Source organism: Gekko japonicus, unplaced genomic scaffold (assembly GCF_001447785.1).
Source record: "Gekko japonicus isolate JY-2015 unplaced genomic scaffold, Gekko_japonicus_V1.1 scaffold2186, whole genome shotgun sequence".
Taxonomy (NCBI): Eukaryota; Metazoa; Chordata; class Lepidosauria; order Squamata; family Gekkonidae; genus Gekko; species Gekko japonicus.
Window position 1 is genome coordinate 252,631 of NW_015172071.1, and position 15,129 is coordinate 267,759.

Below are 15,129 nucleotides of genomic sequence, written 5' to 3' on the forward strand. Positions count from 1 at the left end.
TCTCCTTTTTTGGAGGTTTTCAAACAGAGGCTAGATGGCCATCTGACAGCAATGCGGATTCTCTGAACTTGGGCAGATCATGAGAAATAGGGCAGGAAGGGTTGCCTCAGTGCTTAGTTCTCGTGGCCCTTTTTACACGCCCAGGGAAATGCCGATTGTCACGCTGGGGTCAGGAAGCAATTTTTCTCCAGGCCAATTTGGTCAGGGATCCTGGAGGTTTTTTTTTTTTTTGCCATCTTCTGGGCTCGGAGCAGCGGTCACTACAGGTGTGGAGGGGGAGGTATTTGTGAAATCCCTGCCTTGTGCAGGGGGGTTGGACTAGATGACCCTGGAGGTCCCTTCCAACTCTATGATTCTGTGATTCAGCTCCCCACGATTAAAAAGAGAGAGATGAGGAAGCAAGAGCAATTCACACGACGCCCCTCCTGAACAAGAGAGCACTCGGAATGACCCCAAAGAGTGTGGGGGGGTTTTTGTGAATTTCCTGCCTTGTGCAGAGGGTTGGACTAGATGATCCTGGAGGCCCCTTCCAACTCTATGATTCTACGCAGCAGCTTGTGCTGGAATCAAGACAAAGGAGTAAAAACTTTAGAACCATCAAAATACAACCCAGCAATAAGGGATGATGACCAATGCTCCCTCTAAGATGTGGAGTCTTGTGAGCAAAAATCTTACTTTGTGAGCCACTGGCATTCAAGTTGTGAGCGAGCCATTTGGCTGCTGCATACATTAGTTTGCTCTGGAGCCCTCCTTCCTGAGCCAAGGCAAAAATGTGTGAGCCAGAGGCTAAAAAACTGTAAGCTAGCTCACACTAACTCAGCTTAGAGGGAACACTGAGATCCTCTTAATCTTGGTTTTGTTTTTTAATTTATGTTCACCCTGGCAAGGACTTTCTCCACTACTCCCGGTCACCCCAGGAAACAGCTCTTATTAATTGGGTGCCGGACTTAACCAGGTCAATCAACCATTAAGAGCTCACATCCATTTGTAATTCAGCTGGTGCTTTTCTCCCCCTGGAGGCAAGGCAGGTGTGCCTTGATAGCATCCCTGCCAGATACCTTGGGGCCGGTAAAGATCCGTTTTGAAGTGAACTGGTATAGGGCTGCCGTTTCACACATGGCTTTCCCCTTCCGGTAAAGAGCTGGATCTGAAGCGGTTTGCCATATCCAGTGTTCCCTCTAAGCTGAGTTAGTCTGAGCTAGCTCACCGTTTTTAAGCCTCCGGCTCACACATTTTTGTCTTTGCTCAGGAAGGATGGCTCCAGAGCAAACTAACTGATGCAGTAGCCAGATCCCTTGCTCACAACTTTCATGCCAGTCACTCACAAAGGAGAATTTTTGCTCACAAGACCCCAGAGCTTAGAGGGAACATTGGCCATATCAGACTGCACCGCTTTTCCCCCGCCATTTTTCGCCCATGCGGGCAATCTCCGGCTTTTTTTTGTTTAATGTTCACTTTAGAGCGCTATAGCACTATAACAAAACACCCCATGCATTCCAATGGTATTGATATAATGCTATTCCATTATAGTGTTATAGCGCTGTAAAGCAAACGTACACACACAAAAAGGCCGGAGATCGCCCGCGCTGGCGAAAAACGGCGGGGAAAAAGCGGATCAGAACCGGGAGAGGAAACTGAGGAGTACTTGGAAGCGGTTGACAAGTAAAACGCTTCAGCCCCCGTTTCCTAAACGGGACAGAAGCGATTGTGTATGAAATGACAAATATATTCCGGAAGGGAACCGGTTCTCAAACGGTTCTGTCTGAAATGACAGACCAGAAACCGTTTGGGAACCGTTCCTCTTCCGGAATATATCGCCTGTCTGAAATTCCGTTGAGTCTGCAGGCACTTTCCAAATTTTGAGAGAAGGTCAACCAATGGGTGCCACCACGGGACGCCAGCCTCCAGGTGGGGCCTGAGGATCCTCTGGAATTACAGCTCATCTCAACTACAGAAGTCAGTCCCCCCAGAGAAAATGGATGCTTTGGTGGGGGGGACTCTGTGGCACTGTATCCCCTCGGAGGTCGCTGTCCTCCCCAGGCTCCACCCCCAGATCTCCAGGAGTTTCCCACACTGGATCTGGCAACCCAACTCCATCCCCGCCAGTGGCCGAGGGGGACCTGGCAAGCTGAGTGCCATCACAAAAAGGCCCCTGGGAGAAGCAGTCACAAAATGGCTGCCAGGGAGCATGGCCAATCAGGGAATGCTGGGCAGTTCTATGCCAGGTGCAGTGCTACTCGGGAGGCAGTTGCTTCCAACCAGGGCTTCGTAGTGACACAAAGGTCCACGCCTCCTGGCTGTTCCGGAACACCAAGGAGACAGAAGAAGGCCAGGAACAGCTCCCTGCTTTGGGGAAGAGACGCAAATCAGTTTTGGTGTGCAAAAGAAAGGATTTGTTTTTCCAGTGGCTCCTAGGGAGAGGTTGCTAACCCAGACACCTAAGAAGGCCTGTGCCTCTGGGTACACTGGCAGCCTGAGATGAGTTCAGTGCCCCCTCAGCCAGTACGCAGTGAGCCAAAGCTTCAAAGTCTCCAGACTCCAAATGAACAGAGCGGGTCCCGGTGGCGGCCACTCGGTGGCAACCCAAGAGCACTCTGTCCACGCTCAAGTACTTACCAGGATTACTTCACATCTCTCAGGCTGGAACCCCGGGTGCTGCTGCAGAGGAACTAAGCGCCCCCCGCGCAGAACCACCCCAATCTAATCTTGTAGCTCTGAATGGGTTTGCGGCAGTGTTCCCTCTAAGCTGAGTTGGTGTGAGCTAGCTCACAGTTTTTTAGCCTCCAGCTCACACATTTTTGTCTTAGCTCAGGAAGGACGGCTCCAGAGCCAACTAAGTTATGCAGTAGCCAAATGGCTCGCTCGCAACTTTAATGCCAGTAGCTCACAAAGTAGAATTTTTGCTCACAAGACTCCACAGCTTAGAGGGAACATTGGTTTGGGGTGCCCTGTTAACTCTGCACAGAATTGCACTGTACGGTCGTCACATGAACACCCTTCTCCAAGATGCAGCGTTGCCAACCTCCAGATGGCGGTGTTCTTTTTTCTTTTGAGAGCTGGAATTACAACCTACCCCCAAGACTTTATTAATCACTTCTTTGTTTATTAATTGAAAATCTCTATCCCACTTCTCCTGGAGCAAAGGGCTGCTTTGGGAAGTGTACTGCACGCCATCATTTTATTTATTACTTTATTTTATTACCGATTTGATTTATACCCCCGCCCTCCCCGCCGAAGCAGGCTCAGGGCGGCTTACACAAAAGGCCATAGGTAAAAGATCCTCGACCCAGGTCCCTCCCCTCTCTAAACCCTAGTCCCGCAGTATTTCTGAACCCGGAGTTGGCACCCCTAACAATACAAGTTAAACCGAATGTAATAAATAATAATACAGCTTCTTTCCGAGTAGGCATGTGAAGGCCCGCGCGGCGAGCGTACTCTTTTTATACAGCTTTACTCGGAAAAGAAGCGCCCCGATTTTCCACGGGGCTCCCCCCTTCCCCAGCGTTGCACCGATGCACCTAAATCCGTGGTAAATCCGTGGCGTGTGTGCGAAGTGCAGTCCTGCCGCTTCGGCCTTAGCGCGACCATTTTCTTTTCTTTTTTTTTGGTAAAAGAATTTTTTATTTTCATGGAAATAACCTCTTACAGTTAAAAAAAAAACACTATTATCATTCTTAAACCAATACCTATATTCCCATATCCCCCCTCCCTCCTGGTGGCTTCCCGCAATGTTTCCCCCTTTGACCCTCCAGTACATCTTAAGATAACATCAATTAATCCCAATATTGTTCTAAACATAGTAAATTGTGCTTCACATCCCAGTTTTTTTTTCTAGGTCAAGTTTAAAGTCATTCCATTCTTCAAAAAAGTCAAGCTCTTCCCTGTTATTCAGTTTCTTCGTAATGTTGTCCATCTCTGCCATGAACAGAATTTGTCGTATCTATTCTTCTCTTTCTGGTGTTCTTTCTTGTTTCCAACACTGTATGAGTGGTGTATAAAAAGAATAGCGCCGAGCCTCCCAAACGCCCCCTCGCGAGCGGCCCTGCCACTGTGCGGCAGAGCGCTGGACCGGATGGCCCACTGGCCGGATCCAACACTGGCTTCGTTCTCTTATATGCTCCTAAACCGCGTGGCGTTATTGCGCCTCCTCCTCCTCCTCGGATGCCAACCCCAACGCTGGCGCCACGGCATCCCCTTTGGCACCGCAGCCGGCGCTCGGTCCCACGCGATCGGGGGGAGGGGGGGTGGTCCTCGTGCTCCAAGGCCTCGCCGCCACGTGCGCTCCCGCCGCCCCAAGCGCCTCCTGGGCGGGGCGGCGGTCCATCCCGCAGCCGGCCAGGCCGGGCGTTCCTCCCCGCCGAGGGGGGCGGGCCGAGGGGCGGCCTCGGGAGGCCGTAAATACGGGTCAGGCGGCGAGGGATGCGCGGCGTCGAGCGCATCGCGGAGGCTGCTGCTGCGGGCCATGACGGTCGGGGTGCCGAACCGGGCGGCGGTGCTGGTCTGCGGGGCGCTGGGCGCCACCCTGCTGGTCGCGGGGCTGGTGCTGGTCGTCGTCCTGCCCGGCGTCGTGAACAATCAGGTGGCCAAGGTGGGCGTTGCGCGCCGGAGAGGAGCCCGAAGGCGCGCCTTGCGCGGGGAGTCGCCCCGGGAGAACGCGCCCTGCCGGCTCGGGCGTCGGGTCGAGCCGCGTTAGCTGTCGGTTTCCAAGAGTAGCTTGCTGGAGGGGGAGGGAGGACTTGGCGGGCGAGTGGTCCCTGGCTGCAGCGAGAACCACCGGGGGGGGGGGGTTGAATTTGCCCGGCGTCTTTGGAAAGCCAGTTTGGCGCTCGTGGGAAAGGCGAGCAGCGGACTTGCGCGCCCGCGGAGAGCGGGGTCCGCAGCGCCAAACCCGTCGCCACGGATCGTTGCCAATGTTCCCTCTAAGCTGTGGAGTCCTGTGAGCAGAAATGCTACTTTGTGAGCTGCTGGCATTAAAGTTGTGAGTGAGCCATTTGGCTCCTGCATGACTCAGTTTGCTCTGGAGCCCTCCTTCCCGAGCGAAGGCAAAAATGTGTGAGCTGGTGGCTAAAAAACTGTGAGCTGGCTCACGCTAACTCAGCTTAGAGGGAACACTGATTTCGTTGCCTCTCCTAATTGCTTCCAGCTCCGAGGGCGCGTAAAGAGACCGCGGCGAGAGACGCTTTCCCGACTCCCGCGGCGGCTCCGGCGCCTCCCTCCCCTCCTTCCCTCCCCACGGCCGTTCGTGCTGTTCGCTGCGACGCATAAGGGGCCCGAAGGCGCATTTTTGGGGAAGGTGGAGTCTCTTTCTGTTTTGTGGCAACAGCGACCCAGCTCTGCGCCGCGGGGAAGTTGGGGCGCCGGGTTGCTCTGGTGGAAAGGTAACACCCACCCTTTCTTCCAGAGTGGCGCACACCTTTGTGGGTGTCCTCAAGCGGCGGCTGAGTGATGGCCGGTCCCGAGGGACATGTGCAGACGGATCGCCGAAGTTACTTACTTTATGCCTCTTGACTCTTTTAACTAGCCTTTCCGGGCAACTCACCCTTTCCGCCCTCTCTCTCTCCCAATATGTAAGGCTTGGGGGAAACTGTTTCAGTGTGTGGATGCACGTCAAAGCTCATGCCCAAAATAAAATTTTGTGGGTCTTAAAGTTTTGTTCGGAGGTGGTTTGCCTTTGCCTGCCTCTGCACCACGAACCTGGACTTCCTTGTGCCCCTCCCCTTCCAAATACTAGCCAGGACTGACCCTGCTTAGTTCCTGAGATCTGATGAGATCAGGCTAGTTTGGCCTGTCCGGGTCAGGCTAAGCCACATAACTACCAATCCCAGCCCTGGAAACCACAAAGGAGTCTCCAAGTGGCTTACAATTTCCTTCCCTTCCTCTCCCCACAACAGACACTCTGTGAGGTACCTGGGGCTGAGAGAGCTTTGATAGAACTTGTGACTCACTCAGCTCCCACTCCCACCTGCTTGTGACTGACCCAAGGTCACCCATCTGGCTTCTGTTGGAGGAGGAGTGGGGAATCAAACCTGGTTCCTCCAGAGCAGAATCCACTGCTCTTAATCACGACGCCAAGCTGGCTTATTTAAGCAAAATAATCATGTGCTTAGGCCACCAAGGGAAGGGGGGGGGATGCCTTGAAGAGGAAATATTTTTCTCAGTTATTTCTTCTGTTACGGCCATTTGTAAGAAACGATAGGCAGTTGAGCCACTAGCACCAAGGGCAGGGAGCAGCGGCAGCTATTATGCAACAAGACAGGCCTTGTCTCTGCTAAGTGTAGAATCTGATCTGTTAGGGCCAGATCAGTTTTGAAGACTTGATCGAAGACTTTGCAATTACAAAAAAGTAGGAGAAAACTTTTTAAAGGAAACTTTTTAAAATTAGGGAACAATAAGCATTACTTTGCATCTTTTGATCCACGTCTATTGAAATGTTATATGTCTTCAAGTTTCGAAAGCAATGGAATACAATGTTTTGTTTTGCACACATAATGATATTTCTCCACCAACCTCGATTTCTGTAGAAAGAACATTTTCAAAATGGAAAAGTATGCTCTCGAGTTCACGTGATTTCAGTAGAGACAATACCAGGTCATATTTTGCCTTATAATCTTCGGGAAGATGATTAAAAACAGTTTTCCAAAAAAATTTGTGTTTGCATTTTTTCCTTATAATAATTTTATTACAGATGCATGAGTGTTGAAAACTTGCATCCCCCCCCCCATTGCCCGTGTTATAATTTGCTTATATTGCTTACTGCTATTTAGGATTAATTTTTTAAAGCTTTATTTAATACGGTTGTGGTGGCCTGGAAGGAAACTGAATTCTTAATGCAGCACTTCTTGAGTCTTAGGTCGAATCTGCATTTGCATTTTTAAATCAGTTTCATGCTGCTGTGATGCTGTCTTTCTCTATGCTTGTTTGAACGTTGTTTGGAGAAGATTCTTTTAAAGCAGTGGGGAGGCGCAATGACAGTGGAGCCGCCACGAGAAGGCAATAAACATATGTGGACATGCAAAAGTATGCTAGCACTGTTGAGGTGTGAAAACGAAACCAAATGTAGACAGCTTTTTTGAAGACTGAGTCAGAAGGCTGGGACACTGGTGGGAAAGACAAATGCAGATTCGACCTTAATGTCTTGTCAGTTAAGCAGCGGAGGGGGCCGAGGGGCACCAGCGTTGAGCTGTGCTTAGTAGGGCATCCATTGGCCTGAATCCAGCCCTGACCAATTCAGTAGCACTTTAAAAGGGCCCAACAGGGTTTGCAGGGTATGAGCTTTTGGGAGTCCAGCATGATTTCCAGGACATGAGGTCTGGAGAGTCCATGCTCTCTTGGTCTGATAACGTGCTGCTGTAAGTGACTTGACCAAGGCCCTTCAGTGAGCTGTGTGGCAGAGGCAGAACTTGAACCCAGGCCTCCCTGATCTGACCACTAGACCGGTTTTCTCCTTGTTCTCTGTTGGTCAGCTGACTGCACACTCAACACTGGCTGGCGTTCTCTCTCTCTCTCTTTCACCTTCCCTTGTTCTACTGAAACTTACCCACCATTTAAAGAAATGCACACTTATAACTTGAACTCATTACAAGCCCATTCTAGAAGTGTCAGCAGAAACTCCTCCTGTGTTTAGCGGTGGTGTGAAAGTCATCAGCTTTCCACAAAGTTGTCTTTAAGAACCAGAGGGAGAAAATGCATGCAGGGCGATGACATAAAGCCAGCATGGTGTGTAACGGTTAATGTTGGGCCACGATTGGGGGGACCCAGGGTGGAATTTCCCCCTCTGCCATGGAGTCTTGCTGGGTGACTTCGGGGCAGTCACACGCTCTCAGCCTAACTTACCTCACAGGGTTGTTGTGAGCATAAAATGGAGGTGAGAAGAACAACGTACACTGCTTTGGGTCCCCAAAAGTGGGGTATAAATGTCTTGCTGAGCAGTCAGAACAGAATAAAAGGAAGTACTTCTTCACCCAAAGAGGAATTAACACATGGAATTCGCTGCCGCAGGAGGTGACGGCGGCTACCAGCATGGACGGCTTCAAGAGGGAATTGGATAAGCATATGGAGTAGAGGTCCATCAGTGGCTCTTAGCCACAAGGTAGAAAAAGAAGAAGAGATTGGATTTATACCCCGCCCTTCACTTGGGAGTCTCAGAGCGGCTTACAAACTCCTTTCCCTTCCCCTCCCCACAACAGACACCCTGTGAGGTAGGTGGGGCTGAGAGAGCTCTGAGTGGCTCTTAGCCACAAGGAAGAAGAAGAAGAAGAGATTGGATTTATACCCCGCCCTTCACTTGGAGTCTCAGAGCGGCTTACAAACTCCTTTCCCCTCCCCACAACAGACACCCTGCGAGGTGGGTGGGGCTGAGAGAACTCTGACACAAACGGCTCTTTTTCAAGGACAGCTGTGCCAGAGCTTGTGACTGACCCAAGGTCACATCAGCAGGTGCAAGTGGAGGAGTGGGGAATCAAACCCGGTTCTCCCAGATTAGAGTCCGCACACTTAACCACTACACCAAAGGTATAGACAGGAACTCTCAGTCTGGGGCAAGGGATGCTCTGTATTCTTGGCGCTTGGGGGGGGCAACAGTGGGAGGGCTTCTAGTGTCCTGGCCCCACTGGTGGACCTCCTGAGGGCACCTGGTATTTTTGGCCACTGTGTGACGGAGTGTTGGACTGGATGGGCCATTGGCCTGGTCCAACATTGGTTTCTCATGTTCTTATGATAAGGAAATGAAGCGTGAGAAAGGCATGAGGGAACCTGCTGTCTCCGCCGAGGAGGGTAGTAGTAAAGGAGCTGTGGGTATGAAGCTGAATCAGCTTCATGTTGTTTGCTAAGGCCCCTATATAATACATTTAATATGTTTGCTAAGGCTCCTATAGAAGACATTTAATAAGTTAGCATAAATGCTGGGGCACTGATGAATTGGCAGGTCAAATATGGTGGAGCAAGGGTTTGTTTGGCTGCAGATGTAAATTTTGTGCGCTTCCTAGTTGTGGCCAAGTGTGGGTGGAAGCGCACGGCTTCCGGGTGTCACCAGGTTGTGAAGGGAAGGGCTTTTGGCATTCCTCTACAACCCTTCCGGGCAGATCTGTCTCTTTCCTCTCTTCCCTGAAATTCCAGAATGATCACCAAGAAGAGACAAGTTGTCCAATTTCATCAGTGTTGGCATACACTGGTGTTTCAGGCGGTACCTACTCAGGTCCTGCCACTGTTAAAAGGTCTGCAACCTGTTAATTAGAGCTGGCTTGACGTAGTGGTTAAAGATATCGAACTAGGACCTGGAAGACTTCTCTCACGCTTTTCTCTCGCTCCGCCTAACCTACATCAGGGTGTGATTGTTGTGAGGATAAAAGAGGAGGGAAGAACGGTGTTGTAAGCCCTTTTGGGTCCCCATTGTGGTGAAAAGTGGCAGTCTAAATACCTAGATTAAAAATAGTTTTATTGTTTTAAAAATAGCTTTATCGTTTAATCCCACTGTAGGAAACGTTATTTAGATCTCAGGCAGCAGAACGGGCTGCATGCTTATGCGTAGTAAAAAACGATGGCAATTGTTGAGCATCATTTGAAGAGACTGTTACGTGGATGGTTCATTGACTTGGGAGGTTTGTGATTAGCATGAAGTATAACTTATTTATTTATTGAACTTATGAATTGCCCACCCTGCAAGCCAGGCTCTGGGCGATTTACAATCTTACAAACATTTAAAATACAATTAACACATAATTAAAATTATTGACAGTAGAACAATAAATTGAAACCAATCCAAGATGGCGTAGGAATCCTCCTTTGCTGGCCATACCGCTGTCCTGCAGGGCAGGGAAGGGTACGTGGGGGCCATAGAAGAGAGAGAGAGGGTGCCAGTCTTAACATCCCATTGCTGCCCTCAACTAAAAACCTGGCAGAGCATCCCTGCCTTACAGGCCCTGTGGAATTGGATCAGATCCCGCAGGGCCCTGATGTTATTCGGCAGAGTTCCACCAGGTCGGGGCCAGGACCAAATAGGCCCTGGCCCTAGTTGAGGACAGCCAGACCTCCCTAGGGCCGGGGATCACTAGCAGGTTGTTATCAGTCAATCGCAGCGTTCTTCTGGGGACATATTGGAGGAGACGGTCCCAAAGGTACATCAGGAGCAATGCTCCCTCTAAGCTGTGGAGTCTTGTGAGCAAAAATTCTCCTTTGTGAGCGACTGGCATTAAAATTGTGAGCGAGCGATTGGGCTACTGCATAAATTAAAGTTCGCTGTGGAGCCATCCTTCCTGAGCAAAGAAAAATGTGTGAGCCGGAGGCTAAAAAACGGAGCTAGCTCACACTAACTCAGCTTAGAGGGAACACTCCGGAGTGCGTTCTTTGGCATTCCTTAAGTGAGAGAGGGAGAGAGCAGAAGCTTGAGTGTGCCAGTAAGAGCTGCAATCTCTCTCTTCCGCCTTCATTCCAGGCAGAGTTCAGCTAAGTCCTTGAAGAGTTCTTCTGACGTCCTCTCCTCACTTGGAATCTCTAAAGGAGTGGCTGCTGTTTGTGAATATTCAGAGGGGAGGGTTATTTTTGGCAGGCACATGAACCCATGAAGCTGCTGTATGCTCACATCACCTATTGCCAGATCCGTTATTTAACTGGAGATGCTGGGGATTGAACACAGGATTTTCTGCATTCAAAGCAGATGTTATACCACTGGCCCACAGCTGAAATACTAGAACCAGGGGTCACCCAGTGAAGCCAAACAGCCATAGATTCAGGAAAGGCAAAAGGAAGACACTTTTTCACGTGTCGCATCATTGGCTTGTGGAACTCCTTGCTACAGGGTGTAGCAACCGCCAATGAATATCAGTAGAGGGGAAGAGAGGCGACGTCCTTCGTGGCCTACTTGTGAGCTTCTCAGAGGCAATTTTTCTGCATGCCAGTTTGGCCAGGGATCCTGGAGGTTTTTTGTCACCTTCTGGACATGGAACGGGCCACCGGGGGTGTGGGGGCGGAAGGTGTTTGTGAATTTCTTGCATTGTGCAGGGGGTTGGATTAGATGACCCTGGAGGTCTCATTTGTTGTCGTATTGTTCTGTGGGCACCTAGCACACGTCTGTATATATTGTTTTCATACCTGTTTTGGGACGGTGCGTTACTCCTTTGTACAATAAAAAGTAGTAATATGAACAACGATTGGGTTTTTTTAAAAAAACAGACAAAATGTCTGCAGGTGGTAGAGAGAACGAAATGGCAGGTGCCAGGCGGTAGGGAGGAAAAGCGGCAGGGGAGGTCTGGTAATGTACACCTTCCCTTCCCATCCACACAGGGACTAAACCCACAGGTTTGTGAGGGGGGGGAAACCTAGTGAAGCAGGGGGTAACCCAGAAGGGTACCATGAGGGATCCGTGCAGAAGGACCCCCCCCCAAAAAAAACCCCCTGTAGTTTGGGAGATAAGGCAGAGCGAAACCCTCTTCGCGCTCCTCTCTGGCCTGCCGCCAGAGCACAGGTTGGTTTTCTTCAGAAAGCTCCCTCCCTTCCGTCCTCTTCTGTCTTTTTGACACCCACGCTGTCAATCCCCTCAGTCCAGGCCGCATCCAGCCTTTTATTCTCTCTGGCCCGGACCCTTCAGCCAATTAAGGTTCACCGTCTCTCAGGCCGTCAGTTTACTGGTTCTTTAGGAACCAATGGGGAGTGGGTCGAAGGTGCGCTAGCTGACAAGGTGTTTACAGAGAAATCCAAAAAGCACATCATGTTCCCACTTGGGAGCTTTTTGGAGGCCGAAGTAGATGGGCAAGGTCAATTTACTGTCAACTCCGGCAGAGAGCCAATTCTTTGGTTGCTTTGAAACAACCACTGGTTTGGCAATAGAGACCTACTGACCTTTGTAGCTGTACAACTCTTCTAGAAGGGGGGGAGGGGGATCACCCGATTTTTACCTCATATATTCACGGTACCCCTTTCCTTGGAGATCCACTATTTACGTATTTTTTTACAAACAGTTGGTAAACATCACAAGGTTTTAGGCTGTTTCTCGCCACATCCTCTTTTATATTTAGAATGTGGAAGGACAGTGTCTCCCTGTATGCACCCTCCACCCTCCCTTCCAACAACGGTCTTCTGGTTGCCACGTTCTAGTCGCTCCTTCGCTTACGGTGGCCCACTTTGCATCTACTAGAGCCCATTCCATGTGGGACAATCCCCCCTGAAGAAGATTTAGAAGTTTTTAGGAGGCCCTGTGTTTTATTGGTAAGGGCTTTTAATTGGGTTTAAGCTGCAGCTGTGTTTTTCGTCCGGGACGCATTCAGTTTGGAATTTTAAGCCACCTTGAGCCATCAGGAAATGGTGGGGCATGAATATTTAAATAAATCCCACATTGCGTGTCAGTAGAAATGGGAAGCTCTGGTGAGTCCAAAGCCACCCCTCCATGGGGGAGGATGTCCGTTTGATCTCTGCATGAGTTGCTGTTCTGGGGTGGCCTGTTCTGCAGTGGGCTCCTTCCAAGGCTGGTAATTCTTACTCTTCTACTCTCTAAAAACAAATCCCAGACCTGTGCCTCTAACTTTCTGCTCTCACGACTGGGACCTTTGGAATGGCTGAACTGGCTCCTTGGAGCGCTCCGCGTTGTTGCCAGAGCATGTTAATTGCCTCGCGTCTTTAGCTGTGTTTCAAAACCAGACCAGCAAAAGCTGTTTGAAGATATAAAGTAGAGATTTATGGAATTATTCAAGGTGTGGAGGAAGCGGGTGGAGACAGCAGCACCCAATGAAACTGATGGGGAAATAGATTCGGGGGCTCTGAACCGATCCTTGTGATTTTGGCCTCATGCAAATCCAAGCGATTGTTAGCCAACAAGAGCGGGGGTGGGTGGGTGGGATTTCCACAGGCAGAGAATTTATGTGGTCCTGGATGAGATTGTCAGTTTAGCCATTTTTTATTTGGCTTTTAGTTAGGGTTTGGGGTCAGTTTAGGGAAGAAAACTTGTTTTCGTGTGACAAATCGGTGTCTTGTTCAGAGCCCGACATTCCTAATTTACGCGTTAGCAAGCGCTCTCTATGTTAAAAGAGCAGCCTTGAACCTCAGAAGAATCCTGCCATTTGTGAGATTAGATTGATTTAGATTAGAATTAAATTAGATTCCAGAGCAATCAAGTCACCGGAGGTAGCCTGCCTGGTGAAAAGGGAATTGAATCTCCCCTCAGGATGTATTTGCTTTGCTTGTAACCTGTGGGTGTGAAGTTGAGAGCCAGTTTTACTTCCTATATTAAAGGCAGCCATGCAAAGCGTTTACATACTATGAAATGCTTTATTTTCTGCTAATGAAGCCTTTGTGGTTCATCTCCATTTGTCTTGTCGGTACTGTCCAGTCAAATATCTGTGAGAAAGAGATTCCTATGTTACCTCATAAATAATTACAGCTTTGGTCTGGCAGGTTCCCAAATGAGATAACTTCAGGGATCACATTGCTGACTTGCTACCAGTCCTTTAAGCAAAACTTGTGTCCCCTTTTTGACCTGGTTGTGGGCAGTTGGGGTTCAAATAATCCATTGGAGAGGCCGGAGTGGAGGGCTGGACACTCTTCAGTCCAGTGGGCAGTGGCCCTCAAAGACGACATATAGAGCAGAGGTCCATCAGTGGCTCTTGGTCTAGGGCAAGTGATGAACTGTAGTCATGGTGTTTGGGGGGGCAACAGTGGGAGGGCTTCTAGTGTCCTGGCCCCACTGCTGGACCTCTTGATGGCATCTGGTGTTTTTGGCCACTGTGTGACAGAGTGTTGGACTGGATGGGCCATTGACCCGATCCAACATTGGCTTCTCTTATATTCTTATGTCCCCTCTCTTTCTCTGTCCCCATAGCTGCCACAACTCTTCACTGTTCTCCTGATTGGAAATGTCCTCATGGAACTACTACCTACCCTGTTGAAAACTAAGGTCACTTTCACACGTGCAAAGTGCATTATTTAGTAACTGGGTTTTGCTGTGTGAAATGGCAAAATCCACACGCAAACAGTCACTGAAGTGGATTGGAACGGCATTACTTAGCGTCAGTGTTCCCTCTAGAGTTAGTGTGAGCTAAAGTAAAGGTAAGGGTTTCCCTTGCTCGAAAGCCAGTCAAGTCCGACTCTAGAGGGTGGTGCTCATCTCCGTTTCCAAACCAAAGAGCCAGCGCTGTCTGAAGACTTCTCTGTGGTCGTGTGGCCATCATGACTAAACGCCGAGGCGCATGGAACGCTGTTACCTTCCCGTCAAAACGGTACCTATTTATCTACTTGTAGTTTCTTGCTTTCAAACTGCTAGGTTGGCAGGAGCTGGGGCCAGAGATGGGAGCTCACTCCTTCACATGGCACTCGGGTCTCAAACTGGCAAACTACGGACCTTCCGGTCTGCAGCTCAGCGTCTTAACCTCTGAGCCACCGCGGCCCCATCTAGTGTGAGCTCGCTCAGTTTTTTAGCCTGCAGCTCACACGTTTTTGTCTTCGCTCAGGAAGGATGGCTCCAGAGCATACTAATTTATGCAGCAGCTAAATTGCTCACTCACAACTTTTTAGCCAGCAGCTCTCAAAGTAGAATTGTTGCTCGCAAGACTCCACACATTGCTTAGTATATGCGGAAGTGCCCAGATAGAGTCCCTGTGTGTTTTCTCCAACAGGGCAAAGGATAGCTCCTTGGAACTGTTTTGAATCGACAGAATAGTGCAGAGGGAGAAGAGTTTTAAGTCCTTCCCTTTTCCTCTGTGCTGCAGTGTTCATCCGAATGACTCTGCTCACCCGTCCCATCCTCACCCCTTGTGCAGCGGTTAGTTGGAAAGGGAAGATGGCTTGCATGCGCCAAATGCATATTATTATGAACTGAGGCTGAGGCAGCTCTTAAACACATGATTTCTTTATGCAGCTCGTAACTTAACACAGGACAACATTCATCAAAACCTTCTAACTTTTATACGTTTTGAACTGGCAAAGGCACACCTCTGGAACAGATAATGACCAATGAAAATGCATCGCTTAGGACCAATGGATTTGGTTCCCGCCAAAAGTCAATGTCTCTTCGGATTGGCCTATTTGCAGCATTGAATAGTAACAAGAATGGGCACAGTAATAAGTCCAATGAAAAAAGGAAAAAGAACTGTGACAATCTAGCGCTTGGTAATATATTCATAAATCATAATATACAATAACAGAAAA

General features: G+C 49.5%; 1 protein-coding gene across 1 annotated transcript in view; it reads left to right on the plus strand.

Moving 5' to 3' along the window:
• The first annotated feature begins 4,389 nt into the window (after positions 1 to 4,389).
• Positions 4,390 to 15,129, plus strand: part of SCARB1 (scavenger receptor class B member 1) — a 38,798-nt gene continuing 28,058 nt past the window's right edge. The window contains exon 1 of the mRNA XM_015420853.1: positions 4,390 to 4,588. Within this exon, the coding sequence (XP_015276339.1) occupies positions 4,463 to 4,588 (126 nt within the window). The 5' untranslated portion in view covers positions 4,390 to 4,462. The remainder of the gene's footprint in view (positions 4,589 to 15,129) is intronic.